The sequence below is a fragment of the Piliocolobus tephrosceles genome, unplaced genomic scaffold, assembly GCF_002776525.5.
Source record: "Piliocolobus tephrosceles isolate RC106 unplaced genomic scaffold, ASM277652v3 unscaffolded_19, whole genome shotgun sequence".
NCBI classification, from domain to species: domain Eukaryota; kingdom Metazoa; phylum Chordata; class Mammalia; order Primates; family Cercopithecidae; genus Piliocolobus; species Piliocolobus tephrosceles.
Window position 1 is genome coordinate 1,816,427 of NW_022300975.1, and position 14,913 is coordinate 1,831,339.

Sequence of the window (14,913 nt, forward strand, 5' to 3'; positions counted from 1 at the left end):
GCCCTCTACAAAATAAATAAATAACAAATACTCTATAGACTTTAAGAGCTACTATTATTAGTTCTTTGGCAGATGAAATGATGCTCGGTATTAGTACAGAGAAACCTGGAGTTTTAGTTGATTGAGAATGTATTTGGTACAAGAAAATAGCTTTCTTCAAGCCGCCAGTCTGGTCCCTGAAGTCTACTGTTTACACAAGTCCCATTATTAAATCCCTTCACACATCCTGCTCAAGTCTCTGGCCACATTTTTTTTTTTTTTCTCCCGGTAGAATCGTCCTGAATCTCCCAAAGTCTCCGGAACCATACTTTGGATAATTACGTTTAAAGTGCACAGAAAAGAGCCAGGAATGGTATTAGTAATTCAACCCAGACAAAGGTCACCCCATGAATAAGAAAGAATGCAATTTTAGCATTTACAAATTGTGGGGGAGGGAACAGACGGGGAGAAGAAAAGAAGAGGTGAGGAGGGGAGAAAAAGGGTCTGCTGGCGGCAGGAAGTGGGAGGAGACTTTACAAACAGCAATCTTAGGGCTGGGGCCATTTTGGAAGCATTTGCGAGGCTCCGCTTCTACAAGTATGGAGAAGGCGAAAGGCAAGGAGGTCAGTACAGTTTTAGTGGATTTGTTTTCTGTCTTTGTCTTCGTGTTTCTGTCTTCCCTGGGCACTCTTGATTTTTCTTTTGAGGAGAAAAGAATGTGCCTTCGAATTTTCTCCTCTTGGCTTTTTTTTTTTTTTTTTTTTAAGAGTAAAGCCCAAGAACATGATTGCAACCTGGTATATTGGAGTGAGGAGACAAGAAATGAGGTTTTCTAGGGTTAGTTGAGGAGGTTGAAGGTGTCAAAAGATAGAGGGAAAAAAAGAGGCCGGGCGCGGTGGCTCACTTCTGTAATCCCAGCACTTTGGACGGCCGAGGCGGGCGGATCACCTGAGGTCGGGAGTTCGAAACCAGCCTGACCACCATGGAGAAACCCCGTCTCTACTAAAAATACAAAATTAGCTGGGTGTGGTGACGCACACCTGTAATCCCAGCTACTCGGGAGGCTGAAGGAGGAGAATCGCTTGAACCCGGGAGGCGGAGGTTGCGGTGAGCCGAGATCGCGCCATTGCACCCCCCGCTTGGGCAACAAGAGCGAAACTCCATCTCAAAAGAAAAAGTTAAAAAATTAGGCTTTCAGGTTAGTTTTGGAACAGGGTCTCTCACTTTGTCTCTCGGGCTGGAGTGCAGTGGCACCATCACCGCTCACTGCAACCTCGACCTCCCAGGCTCAAGCGATCCTCCGACCTCGGCCTTCCAAAGTGCTGCTGGGACTACAGGCGTGCGCCGCTGCTCCCGGCCGGGTTTTCTGTTTTGAAGAGGTGCTTTGTCCAGTCAGAAAGAATTAATTGAATATCGGGGTTAGAGGAAAATGGTAACAGGAGAAAAGGGTGGTAGGAAGAAGTAATTGAGCTGAGGTTGGAAAAGAATGAAACCCCTTAACTTCCTTTAGACGGACACAGATCCCAAAGCAAAGGTCCTGAGACTGAATTCGTCCGGTTTTCCCAGCGTCCTTAGGACCTAGGAGTAATCAGAAGCCAGACATTGACAGCAATGCAGACAGAAAGTGAAGGAAGAGAGGCTTTGAGACCTTGCACAGGCCCTGAACGGCCATATCCGAGCGCTCTCAGGTCCTCTTGATTTGAACTGGGTCATTTTTAACCGTCTCGGTTTTAGGTCATTTGTGAGGTCCAAAGTGAGTACTTTATGTCAGGGTTATGCAAATTAAATTTCAAATCCAAATGTAGAACTTCTGTAGAGATGTAAAAATGCCATGCAAATGTTAATTTGTCCAGTAATCCACCCTGAAAGATTTAGATTTAGGAGAAATTTTATTATTGTGTGTTTTTTTTTTTAATGAATCGAGTTTCACTCTGTCACCCAGGCTGGAGTGCAGTAGCCGATCTCAGCTCACTGCAGCCTCTGCCTCCCGGATTCAAAGGACTCTCCTGACTCAGCCACCGGATTAGCTGAGATTGCAGGCGTGCACCACCACGCCCAGGTAGTTGTGGTATTTTTGGTAGTGATTGAGTTTCGATATGTTGGCCAGGCTGGTCTCGAACTCCTGACCTCCATCAGTCAGCCCACCTCGGCCTCCCAAAGTGCTGGGATTACAGGCGTGAGCCATGGAGCCCAGCTTTGATATTTAAATTTTAATTTATATCTAACGTACTCTTAATCTCTGTGTCTTTATGTTACCTCTGATCCTCAGCTTGTGTCTGAGAAGTAAATTGTTGCCAGATTGCTATGAGAATTAAATGAATAAAAATAAGGAAGGCTAAGACCAGCACAGTGGCACATGCCTGTAATCCCAGCACTTTGGGAGGCCGAGGTGGGTGGATCACTTGAGGCCAGGAGTTTGAGACCAGCCTGGCCAGCATGGTGAAGCCCCATCTCTACTAAAAACACGAAAACCAGCTGGGCGTCATGGCAAACCAGCTGGGCGTCATGGCGGGCGCCAGTAATTCCGCCTAGTCGGGAGGCTGAGGCAGAGAATTGCTTGAACCCGGGGGAGGTGGAGGTTGCTTGTGCCACTGCGCTCCAGCCTGGACGACAGAGCGAGACTTCTCTCAAATAAAAAGAATATAGGGAGCCCTTGGGCGCAGTGGCTCACACCTTTAATTCCAACACCTCATCTCTACAAAACAAAAAAATGTAACAACTTTGGAAAGGAAAGGAATTACGTGGCTGGAGTTTGGGTAGGGAGAGCAGTGTGAAATAGGAGGCAAGAGTCTGGTAGGTAATGTTAAAGACAATTATTTTTATGCTGAGAGCAATAAACCACTGAAAGGATGTAAACTTTATAGTGTCACTCTGCCAACAGTGTTAGAAAATAATTTATTTGGGCCGGGCGCGGTGGCTCAAGCCTGTAATCCCAGCACTTTGGGAGGCCGAGATGGGCGGATCACGAGGTCAGGAGATCGAGACCATCCTGGCTAACACGGTGAAACCCCGTCTCTACTAAAAAAAAAAAAAAACTAGCTGGGCGAGGTGGCGGGCGCCTGTAGTCCCAGCTACCGGGAGGCTGAGGCGGGAGAATGGCATAAACCCGGGAGGCGGAGCTTGCAGTGAGCTGAGAACCGGCCACAGCACTGCAGCCCCGGCGACAGAGCGAGACTCCATTTCAAAAAAAAAAAATTTATTTGGAAGCGGTCAAGAATGAAGGATTGGGGGAAAAAATTCTTCGAGGTGAGAGACATGATGGAATACAGTAGGTGAGTTAAGGGCCTTTCTTTTTTTTTCTTTTTTTTTTTTTTGAGACGGAGTCTCGCTCTGTCTCCCAGGCTGGAGTGCAGTGGCCGGATCTCAGCTCACTGCAAGCTCTGCCTCCCGGGGTTACGCCATTCTCCTGCCTCAGCCTCCCGAGTAGCTGGGACTACAGGTGCCCGCCACCTCACCCGGCTAGTTTTTTGTATTTTTTAGTAGAGACGGGGTTTCACTGGGTTAGCCAGGATGGTCTCGATCTCCTGACCTCGTGATCCGCCCGTCTCGGCCTCCCAAAGTGCTGGGATTACAGGCTTGAGCCACCGCGCCCGGCAAGGGCCTTTCTTTCTTTCTTTCTTTCTTTTTTTTTTTTTTTTTGAGACAGTCTCATTCTGTCACCCAGGTTGGAGTGCAGCAGTGCAGCCTCTATCTACCTCCCTGGCTCAAGTGATTCTCCTACCTCAGTCTCTTGAGTAGCTTGGGCTACAGGCACGTACCACCATGCTCAGCTAATCTTGTCTGCTTTTTGTAGAGGCAAGGTTTCACTTGTTGTTGCTTAGGCTGGTATCTAATTACCGGACTCAAGCGATCCTCTTGCCTTGGCCTCCTAAAGCACTTGGATTACAAGCGTAAGCCACCACGCCTGGCCTGCATGACACTGTGTATTAAGATGATACCCAGAGGAGAATCCACACTGCCAGTGGAATCCAGTGACTGCCTTGGTGCCTTAGAAGCGAGTTATCTTGAGGCAGGTAGTGTATGTGTGGTTTGGACACTAGAGGAATGACTGACCAGCTCCTCTGTTCCCAGTAGACCTCCACAGAGAAGTCGAGGGAAGAGACTCAGCAGGCTTCTAATCAACCAAACATGATTGCTTTGCCAGGAACATCAGCAAAGGGAACCAAAGAAAAAATATCTGTCAAAGGCAATAAAGGTAAGAGGTCTTCAAATCCTCAAATCCCACTTTCTCAGGTCTTAGAAGCCAGAGGAAGTTTTCTGAAGAAGAAAAGCCAGGGAAGAAATTTCCATCATATATTGTGCAAATCCTACAATTCATGAAAGTCTAGCTTAAATTGCACCTTCCTGAAGCATCTTTTGGTCACCATTGCCCTAACCGATCCCTTCCTGTCTTCAGACTTCCACAGCCTATTTGGTTCTGTTGATCATTTTTTCCTTCACTTGCTACTTGGAGTTAAGAATTTCAATGTGCAATGATTTGGGAACAGACAGCTGTAAATTTGAAGACCCATTCTTGAAACCGGACTTCCTATTCTAAAAATAAGTTTGAACAATATCTACTTTTATTCGGGTGTGGGAATGGAGTGTTAAAATTTACATAGAATAATTAAGTGAAGTACTTAGACTATGCCTAAGAAGTAATATGTACAGAGTAAACCCTACTAACTGTAAGTGTCATTACAGGCTGTGTCCTTTTTTTTGAGACACCAAGACAGGGTGTTGCTCTGTCATCCAGGCTGGAGTGTGGTGGCACCATCTCAGTTCCCTGCAACCTCTGCCTCCCTGGTTCAAGCGATTGTCCTGTCTTAGCCTCCCAAGTTGGCTAGGATTGCAGGCGTGTGCCACCATGCCTGTCTGATTTTTGTATTTTTAGTAGAGACGGGGTTTTACCATATTGGCCAGGCTGGTTGTGAACTCTTGGCCTCAAGTGACCCATCTGCCTTGGCCTCCTAAAGTGCTGGGATTACAGGTGTGAGCCACCAGACCCAGCCTTAGACATTTTTTTGGCACGATCCTGGCCCACTAAAACCTCTGCTTCCCGGGTTCAAACAGTTATCCAGCCTCAGCCTCCCAAGTAACTGGGACTACAGGCATGTGCCATCACACCCAGCGAATTTTTTTTTTTTTTTAGTAGAGACGGCATTTCACCATGTTGGCCATGCTGGTCTCAAACTCCTGACCTCAGGTTATCCCCCCACCTCGGCCTCCCAGAGTGCTGGGATTACAGTGTGAGCCACTGCGCCTGGCCAAATATCTTTACTGAATGAAGACAAGGTATGTGAGGTGCAGAAGCAGGATGAACAGAAACAGTACAGCTAAGGAAGCATACCTGCTATGAAACCAGAGTGCTGCCCTGACTAGGGTGCGCTGGCAGAATCAGGGATATTAGTGGTTGCTGGTGTAGCATTGTCAGGTGTTGAGTTTGCTTTGTGGATAGAGGACACCACTGAGTATGATCTCAGGTCTAAGACAGCGGTAATTCCCCTGGGATGGAAGTGCCATCTCTGGTGCCACCACCTGGGTTCTGTGGATTAAGGGGTTCACAAAGGTATGATCTCAAGTCTAAGACAGTGGTAATTCCCCTGGGATGGAAGTGCCATCTCTGGTGCCACCACCTGGGTTCTGTCGATTAAAGGGTTCACAAAGGAGCACGTGTACTTGAGTAGTGGGGAGATCTAGGAATAAAACTGGGATTTAGAAGTGGTAAGTCCTAGGTTTGAGAGGGATTGAACTATTAATAACTAAAACTGATTTTAGGCTGGGCGTGGTGGCTTAGGCCTGTAATCCCAGCACTTTGGAAGGCCTAGGTGGGCAGATCACAAGTTCAGGAGTTGGAGACCAGCTTGGCCAACATGGTGAAACTTCACCTCCACTAAAAATAGAAAAAAATTTAGCCAGGCATGGTGGTGGGCATCTGTAATCCCAGCTACTCAGGAGGCTGAGGCAGGAGAATCGCTTGAACCCAGGAGGCGGAGGTTACAGGGAGCCAAGATCGCGCCACTGCACTCCAGCCGGGCGACAAAGCAAGACTCTCTCTCCCAAAAAAAAAAAAAAAAAAGTGATTTTACTTTTGAAATTCTGAAAAGGTACACAAAGTTAATTACTACTAATTTGATTCCATTCTCCTTCAGTGCTCTGTCCTAAGAAGAAGGCAGAGTACAGTGACAACCCCAGACCTCAGAAGAAGATACCAATCCCTCCATTACCCTCTAAACTGCCACCTGTTAATCTGATTCACCGGGACATTCTGCGGGCCTGGTGCCAGCAATTGAAGCTGAGCTCCAAAGGCCAGGTGAGGGCCTAGGCTGGGGATGGTACTGCTGGGAGGAAGGGTAGGAACCTTACTTGCCTTACTAACTCAGTTTTCTGTTGTCTTAGAAATTGGATGCATATAAGCGCCTGTGTGCCTTTGCCTACCCAAATCAAAAGGTAACTTTTTAAAGGATGTATGTTTCAGTGCTTATCCTAATTACCTATTGTAGCTTCAAAAGTGAGTAAAGGAACTGTCTTAGCCTCCGCTTGTCCCTCCACCCCTAGTTCTAAGAAAGAACTTACCATGTTCTTTCCCAAAGTATTTCCCGTGCCTACTTTCCTTTTTTTTTTTTTTTGAGATGGAGTCTTGCACTGTCACCCAGACTGGAGTGCTGTGGCACCACCTCAGCTCACTGCAACCTCCACCTCCCAAATTCAAGCAATTGTCTTACCTCAGCCTCCCAAGTAGTTGAGATTACAAGCGCCCGCCACCACGCCCAGCTAATTTTTTGTATTTTTAGTAGAGGTGGGGTTTCACTATTTTGGTCAGGCTGGTCTTGAACTCCTGACCTCGTGGTCTGCCCACCTCGGCCTTCCCAAAGTGCTGGGATTACAGGTGTGAGCCACCGTGCCTGGCCTTCCATCCCTACTTCTCACCAAGTCTGCAAAGAATAATAAAAATGAGGCAGCCCAGCCTGGCCAACATGGTGAAATCCTGTCTCTACTAAAAATACAAAAATTAGCCAGGTGTGGTGGTGCATGCGTGTAATCCCAGTTATTCAGGAGGCTGAGGCAGGAGAATTGCTTGAAACCAGGAGGCAGAGGTTTCCGTGAGCCGAGATGCACCATTGCACTCCAGCCTGGGCAAAGGGTGAAACGCTGTCTCAAAAATAAAAAGAGGCAGCACTTAAATTTTTTTAATGGACAAAAATTGTTTATTTTTATCATGTACAGCACATGGCTTTGAAATACTTATACATTGTGGAATGGCCAACTCAAGCTAATTAATACATACATCACCTTACATACTACATTATTATTATTATAATTATTGAGACAGAATTTCGCTCCACGCATCTGCTGCCTCCCGGGTTCAGACGATTCTCCCGCCTTAGCCTCCCGAGTAGCTGAGATTACAGGTATGCGCCACCACACCTGGCTAATTTGGATTTTTAGTAGAGACGGCATTTCTCCATGTTGGTCAGGCTGGTCTCGAACTCCCGACCTCAGGTGATCTCCCCACCTCATCCTCCCAAAGTGCTGGGATTATAGGCGTGAGCCCCACCGTGCCCAGATTCTCTTTCTTTCTTTTTTTTTTTTAAGACGAAGTTTCGCTCTTGTTGCTCAGGCTGGAGTGCAGTGGCGCAATCTCAGCTCACTGCAACCTCCACCTCCTGGGTTCAAGCTAGTCTCCTGCCTCAGCCTCCAGAGTAGCTGGGATTACAGTCACCGGCCACCACGCCTGGCTGATGTTTGTATTTTTAGTAGAGACAGGGTTTCACCATGTTGGCCAGGCTGGTCTAGAACTCCTGACCTCGTGATCCACTCGCCTTGGTCTCCCAAAATGCTGGGATTACAGGCGTGAGCCACTGTGCCCGGCCAGCAATTTTCTTTCTTTCTTTTTTAAGACAGTCTCCCTCTGTCACCTAGGCTGGAGTGCAGGCTCACTGCAACCTCCGCCTCCCTGGTTCAAGTGATACCCCAGTCTCAGCCCCCTGTGTAGCTGGGATTGCAGGCATGAGCCACCACGCCTGGATAATTTTTGTATTTTTAGTAGAGACGCGGTTTCACCACGTTGGCCAGGCTGGTCTCGAACTCCTGGCCTCAAGTGTTTTACCAACCTTGGCCTCCCAAAGTGCTGGGATTACAGACCTGAGCCATGTGCAGCCAACTGAGCAATTTTCAAGAAGACAGTACATTGTTATTAACTATGTATAGTTACCAAGTTGTACAATGGATCTCTTGAACCTAGACCTCCTAAGTGAAACTTTGCATTTGATCGAGAGCTCCTTAACTCTGAGGCCATTTTTGTTAGAATTTTAATCTTTATTTTTATCTTTATTATTTAACCCTTTCTGTAGGATTTTCCTAGCACAGCAAAAGAGGCCAAAATCCGGAAATCATTGCAAAAAAAAGTAAAGGTGGAAAAAGGGGAAACGTCCCTGCAAAGTTCTGAGACACATCCTCCTGAAGTGGCCCTTCCCCCTGCGGAGGGGCCGCCTGCCCTGGAAGATTCCACTGCTCTCCTTGAGGGAGTTAATACAGTTGTGGTGACAACTTCTGCCCCAGAGGCTTTGCTGGCCTCCTGGGCGAGAATTTCGGCCAGGGCGAGGACGCCAGAGGCAGTGGAATCTCCACAAGAGGCCTGTGGTAAGCCCAACATGAAGAGCTTATTCTGGTCCAGTGGGGAAATAAGCTTAGTAGAGATTAATGCCTGATACATTTTAGGGTATATCAAAATGCTTTTGAGGGCCAGCGATTCCTGGACCCTGCCCACAGAGTTTCTAATTCAGGTCTAGGACAGGACCTGAGCATTTACATTTCTTTCTTTCTTTCTTTTTTTTTTTGAGACGGAGTTTCGTTCTGACTTCCCAGGCTAGAGTGCAGTGGTGCGATCTTGGCTCACCACAACCTCAACCTCCTGGGTTCAAGCGATTCGCCTGCTTCAGCCTTCCTGAGTAGCTGGCATTAGAGGCAGGCGCAACCATGCCCGGCTAGTTTTGTATTTTTAGTGGAGACAGGTTTTCTCCACGTTGGTCAGGCTGGTCTCAAGCTCCCGACCTCAGATGATCTGCCTGCCTCGGCCTCCCAGAGTGCTGGGATTACAGGTGTGAGCCACCACACCCAGCGAGAGTTTGCATTTCTAAGTTTTCTGGGCAGCACTAAGGATGCTGGTCTGGGGACCACAGTTTGAGAACCACTGCTTTAAACGATTGATGCATTTAAATGATTGAAGGGGATAGCAGTTTGGTTTTCTTTCTTTCCCCTTTAAGCAATTTAAATTAAAAGTAAGATCTAAAATTAAGTGCCTGCAGCTGAGCCCCAGAATGGGATTAATAAGTTATTTAAAATATTTCCCAGTGTTTTCATTCTAAAATGGGTGATACCTACCTTATATGTTGTAAGAATTACAGAAAGTACAACAAAAGAAGACAATAAACTGTTCAGTACAATCCAGTGTGTGTTCAGAGCTGAGGCCCCTGAGTTTATTTCATGAAGCCCTTTCCAGACACTCTGGGTTAGTCTTTCTACCATCTGCCCACCTACAACTATACTACTTCCAACTAGATTGATTTATTTATTTGAGACGGAGTCTTGCTCTGTCACCCAGGCTGTAGCGCAGTGGCGTGATCATGGCTCACTGCAAGCCCTGCCTCCCAGGTTCACACCATTCTCCTGCCTCAGCCTCCCAAGTAGCTGGGACTACAGGCGCCCGCCACCATGCCCGGCTAATTTTTTGTGTTTTTAGTAGAGGCGGGGTTTCACCATGTTAGCCAGGATGGTCTCAATATCCTGACCTCATGATCCGCCAACTTCGGCCTTCCAAAGTGCTCGGATTACAGGCATGAGCCACCGTGCCCCGCCTAGATTTTTAAGTTTTAATAGGAACTGTCTTGTATGCTTTTCTAAGGAGAACAGAATAGAGAAGAGGTTAAGTTAGGATTTCAGGGTTCACATCTTGGAGTTGGTCAATCAAGGGTGATGGGCCATAATGCGGTCTTACATCGGTATGTCATCCTGGTGTGTGGGTACCTGTCTCTCTCCTTCGCCAGGTGTCAGGTGGTGTGTGGTCCATGGGAAAAGTCTCCCTGCAGACACAGATGGTTGGGTTCACCTGCAGTTCCATGCTGGTCAAGCCTGGGTTCCAGAAAAGCAAGAAGGGAGAGTGAGTGCACTCTTCTTGCTTCCTGCCTCCAATTTTCCACCCCCGCATTTTGAAGACAATATGTTGTGCCCCAATTGTGTTCACAGGTAACTACCTGATGCTTTTCTACAAACTAAAAGTGGGTGCTGGATTTTCAATTGCAGAAAGTCAAGATACACATTAATCTTAAATAGCCATGTATTATTTCAAGGTCAAATTGTCAGTACAGAGTTTCAAGAAAATCATTATTCAGTTAAGTTTATCCCCAGGAAACAGAAAGCATTTCTGTGTCAAGGTTTAACGCTTCTACCTGGAGACACAGAATTCTGGGAGCAACAAACATTGTATAATTACTACATTCAAAGTGTATGCCCTACACAGCAATAATGACTAGTAAAAAAGCTCTTCCTTTAAGTAGCCTACAGTCTAAACAGGGATAGTGCACATACAAACACCTGGAATAACATGATGAATATCAAAGAAGAGATTCCTTAAGTTAAGGGAAGAATTGACTAGATGGAAAGGAGGGATCGGTAATTTCTCAGCCAGGGAAACATAGCAAGACCATCTCCCACAGGAGGAAGTGTGTGAATGTGTGATTGGCTTTTCCTTTGGGATATCCTGCTTTTTGCTGTATTTTGATAATCTCTCTATGGCAGGCAAGTTGAATAGAAGTGAGGAGGTCACCTTGGGTAGTCCTCTAATGACATAGTTGGGTTTTTGGGAAAGTGATGCAAAGTGACCCTCCAAGGCCTCTTGTCCATGGTTCACACAAGTCAGGAACATATGTCAGAGGCATGATAACTTGGCTGATGATCTTCATTCTCGAATGACAGCGTCACAGGCTTGTTACCTGTGATCCTGAAGTTGTAAGGGCAATTTCAACAGCATTCCAGCAGCGGGTTTCTTGGTTATTTTTGATATTTCTTGATTCTTACCTTTTTGAAAACAAACATTTTATTTGCTTTATAGGAACAAGGTCTTAATAAAAAGCCTCCAATGGGAATAGAATATCAGGAAAAAGGCCACATCTATGGTAATTAATGGCAGAAAGTCTGGAGAGTCGGATTCCGCGGGGCTGCTGACAGGTGAACTCTGGGCCTCTGCACACCTGTTTATGGACCATGCAGATGAGTGGGGTGGCAGATGTTAGCCTAAGAGCCCTAGCAGTGCCTGTTGCTTTGTGAGTGGAGATAGAGACTCTCAGATTTCAAAACGGAAAAACATTTCGCAAATTACCAGAAATTGTAGTTAATATGTAGAAAACTCATTCATACTACTTTTCTAAAATAGACATGACTTCAGCAGCAGCTCTTTTTTGTTTTGTTTTGTCTTTTGAGACAGTGTCTCACTCTGTTGCCCAGGCCGGAGTACACTTGTGCAGTCTCAGTTCAGTGCAATCGCTGCCTCCTGAGTTCAAGTGATTCTCCTACCTCAGCCTCCCGAGTAGCTGGGATTACAGGCACCTGCCACCACACCCAGCTTTTTTTTTTTTTTTTTTTTTTTAAGTAGAGATGGGGTTTCCCCCTGTTGGCCAGGCTAGTCTCAAACTCCTGGACTCAAGTGATCCACCCGCCTCGGCCTCCCAAAATGCTGGAACATGAGGCACTGTGCCTGACCTTCAACAGGTCTTTTAAGTGAGAAGTTCTTCAGCTGAGCATTGTGAAGGAGTTGAGTAAAATGGTAGTTGGCTCTTGTGCTCGATTTTCTCTTCCTCTGAACACTGACTACTTTAGGAGCTGCTTCATTCCAATTGCAATTTCATAAAACGTAAAGTATTTTAAGGCAAAGAAAGGCTGTTAATTCTCTCCCTCCCTCAAACACATGATTTTTAATATTTGAAACAGTATTTTTCAAAGTTCTCTTAACCAGAAATTTCTATGGTTTGACTGCAGGATCAAAACACAAGGGACTTAGTATTATTTCACTTATAACTGTTTTGTATATTTCTGGTGTTTAAAATGTTTAAGGTTGCTTCCCACTCAAATACATAATATGTTGAACTTAAAATGTGTTATTAACCGATTCTCCATAAATAAAAATAAGATGTGTATATAAAATAATTCATCTGTTGTATTTAGGGAACTGTATTCGTTGCATGCAAATTTTATTTTTAGTGTTCTTAACTCAAAAGTAGGAGTAAACCAAAATGTGTGATTTTTCTTTTGTATGACTCATTTCTTTGTTCTTTATTAGTTGGCGGTATGGGCCGGATCATTTGTTTTTAAAACTACTTAGGTATGATTGACATACAAAAACTGTACATATTTAATGTATCCTATTGAGTATAATTAATTTTTAATTTTTTTGTGTACTTCCTAAATTTATAGTCCGGTGAGTCTGGGAACAGATCTGTTTTTCACTTGTCCTGATTTAATGACAGTTTCCAACATTGTTTTGTTATTACAAGTACGGAATCTTTATTATTTTTATTTTATTTTATTTTGCCCCTTTAATGAAGATACTAAAAATAATGCACTGGAAGGAGTGGCAGAGTTGGAAAATTTGTAACCATCATAATTCAGATGTAATAGGTTTGGGAAAGAATCCTCAAAAATGTTAAAGCAAGGGAGGAAAGTTTGTTGAGAAGCAAGATGTTCTTCTCTCCTGGACCCCATTGGTTGTTGGTGGTCAGAATTGTTCAGTGTAATAAATAATAAACATTTTTTTCTTATACTATGTGTATTCGTTTTAATTTTGTTTCCTTTTTAAACTTCTACTTTCTTTGGATGGGTCAAGTTTCTATTCCGTTTCCTTCCTATTAATTTGGAAATTTCCTTTGCTTTATTATTCTGCTTGTAGATACCTCCCTGTTTGTAACACATTTAAATAAACTTAAATTTCTCTCTATACAAAATAAATTAATAATTGGAGTCTACCAGTAAGACAGTTTATTTACTCATCCTTCTTGCCCCGGCAAGATAAAACCTTAAAGTTACATAACTCGCCAAATCACCCTTATTTTCACAGGCCTCCCCCAAAGTTCCTGTCACCACATTCAGTCCCCCACTCCCTGTCTGCCTACTATACTCCCAGAATACTAAGAGGAAGACAGTTGGAGCTATAAACTCCCTGTGTCTCAGATAAGTTCCCTGGCAGAGGCATGACATCTTGCTGTTTTGTGGGGGAGCTGAGAGAAGAGGTTTGTATTCCCAGTTTCCCATCTGGATGTTAAGGTAACATTTGTACAAATAGGTCTATGCCCACGTTGTAACTGATGTGGGAAACCTGGAGTCAGCCTCCCAAATTTCTCTTGGCACCAAAGGGACATGGCAGCTTCCTAGGGTAAACGTTGGTCAGGGCCTCTGAACACATTGCTGATGCAAAGAAAATTTCTACATTTTGGCACGATGGGGTTTATGGACACAAAAATTGGAGTTTAGCTACAGCTACCTTAACCAAGGATTCCAACTTAGCACCACCAGGAATGTTACAAACTAAAATGTCTTTTCTGATAAACAATGGGAAGTACACAATATCATTGCCAAAAAGATAATGTAAATCTAATCATGAGGAAACAATTAGTCTGGATTACACCTGTTGTCTCAAGCTAATTGAGTCTACCTTGCTTTGAATGACACTTAGACATAGCCATTTGTGAAGAGCCACAGGGGCCGGGGCAGTGGCTCATACCTGTAATCCCAACACTTGGGAGACTGAGGCTGGCAGATGACTTGAGCCCAGGAGTTCAAGACCAGCCTGGGCAACATGTTGAAACCCTTTCATCAAAATACAAAAATTAGCCAGCTGTGGCGGCCTGTGGCCAGTAGTCTCAGCTACTGGGGTGGCCAAAATGGCCGGATTGCTTGAGCTGGAGGTCGAGGCCGCAGTGAACCGTGATTGCACCACTGCCCTTCCAGCCTGGGCAGCAGAGCAGAGACCTTGCCTCAAGAAAAAAAAAAAGTCTGGAAAGAAAGTTAAGTAACAAGAGGACAATCTCTGTATTCAAATAAAGTTAAAATTGGCCGGGTGTGGTGGCTCACGCCTGTAATCCTAACACTTTGAAAGGCCAGGCAGGTGGATCACCTGAGGTCAGGAAGAGTTCGAGACCAGCCCGAGCAACATGGTGAAACCTTGTCTCTATTAAAAATACAGAATTAGGCCAGGCACAGTGGCTCACACCTGTAATCCCAGTATGTTGGGAGGCCAGCGGGGGCAGATCACCTGAGGTTGGGAGTTCAAGGCCAGCCTGACCAATATGGAGAAACCCTGTCTCTACTAAAAACACAAAAATTAGCTGGACGTGGTGGCACATGCCTGTAATTCCAGCTACTTGGGAGGCAGAGGCAGGAAAATCGCTTGAACCTGGGAGGCAGAGGTTGTGGTGAGCCAAGATCATGCCATTGCACTCCATCCTGGGCAACAAAAGCAAAACTCCACCTCAAAACAAAAACAAAAACATTAGCTGGGCATGGTAGCGCATGCCTATAATCCCAGCTACTTAGGAGGCTGAGGCAGGAGAATCGCTTGAACCTGGGAGGCGAAGGTTGCAGTGAGCCAAGATTGCCTCTGCACTCCAGCCTGGGCAATAGAGTGAGACTCTGTCCCACACACACACAAAAAGGGCCAGGTGCGGTGGCACACACCTGTAATCCCAGTAATTTGGGAGGCCCAGGGGGTCGGATCACCTGAGATCCGGAGTTTGAGACCAGCCTAGCTAACATGGTGAAACTCTCTCTCTACCAAAAATACAAACTAGCTGGGCGTGGTGGCACACACCTGTAATCCCAGCTACTTGGGAGGCTGAGGCAGGAGACTCGCTTGAGCCCAGGAGGCGCAGGTTGCAGTTAGCCAAGATCCCACCATTGCACTCCAGC

General features: G+C 45.6%; 1 protein-coding gene across 1 annotated transcript; it reads left to right on the forward strand.

Annotated features, from left to right (window-relative positions):
- The first annotated feature begins 560 nt into the window (after window positions 1–560).
- Window positions 561–11,105, forward strand: LOC113225233 (developmental pluripotency-associated protein 4-like). The gene is given in 7 exon segments (XM_026456732.1): window positions 561–602; window positions 4,051–4,174; window positions 6,111–6,271; window positions 6,358–6,408; window positions 8,313–8,601; window positions 10,005–10,203; window positions 11,069–11,105. Coding segments are annotated over 7 exon segments (885 nt in total). The 5' UTR covers window positions 561–578.
- Window positions 11,106–14,913: the final 3,808 nt, after the last annotated feature.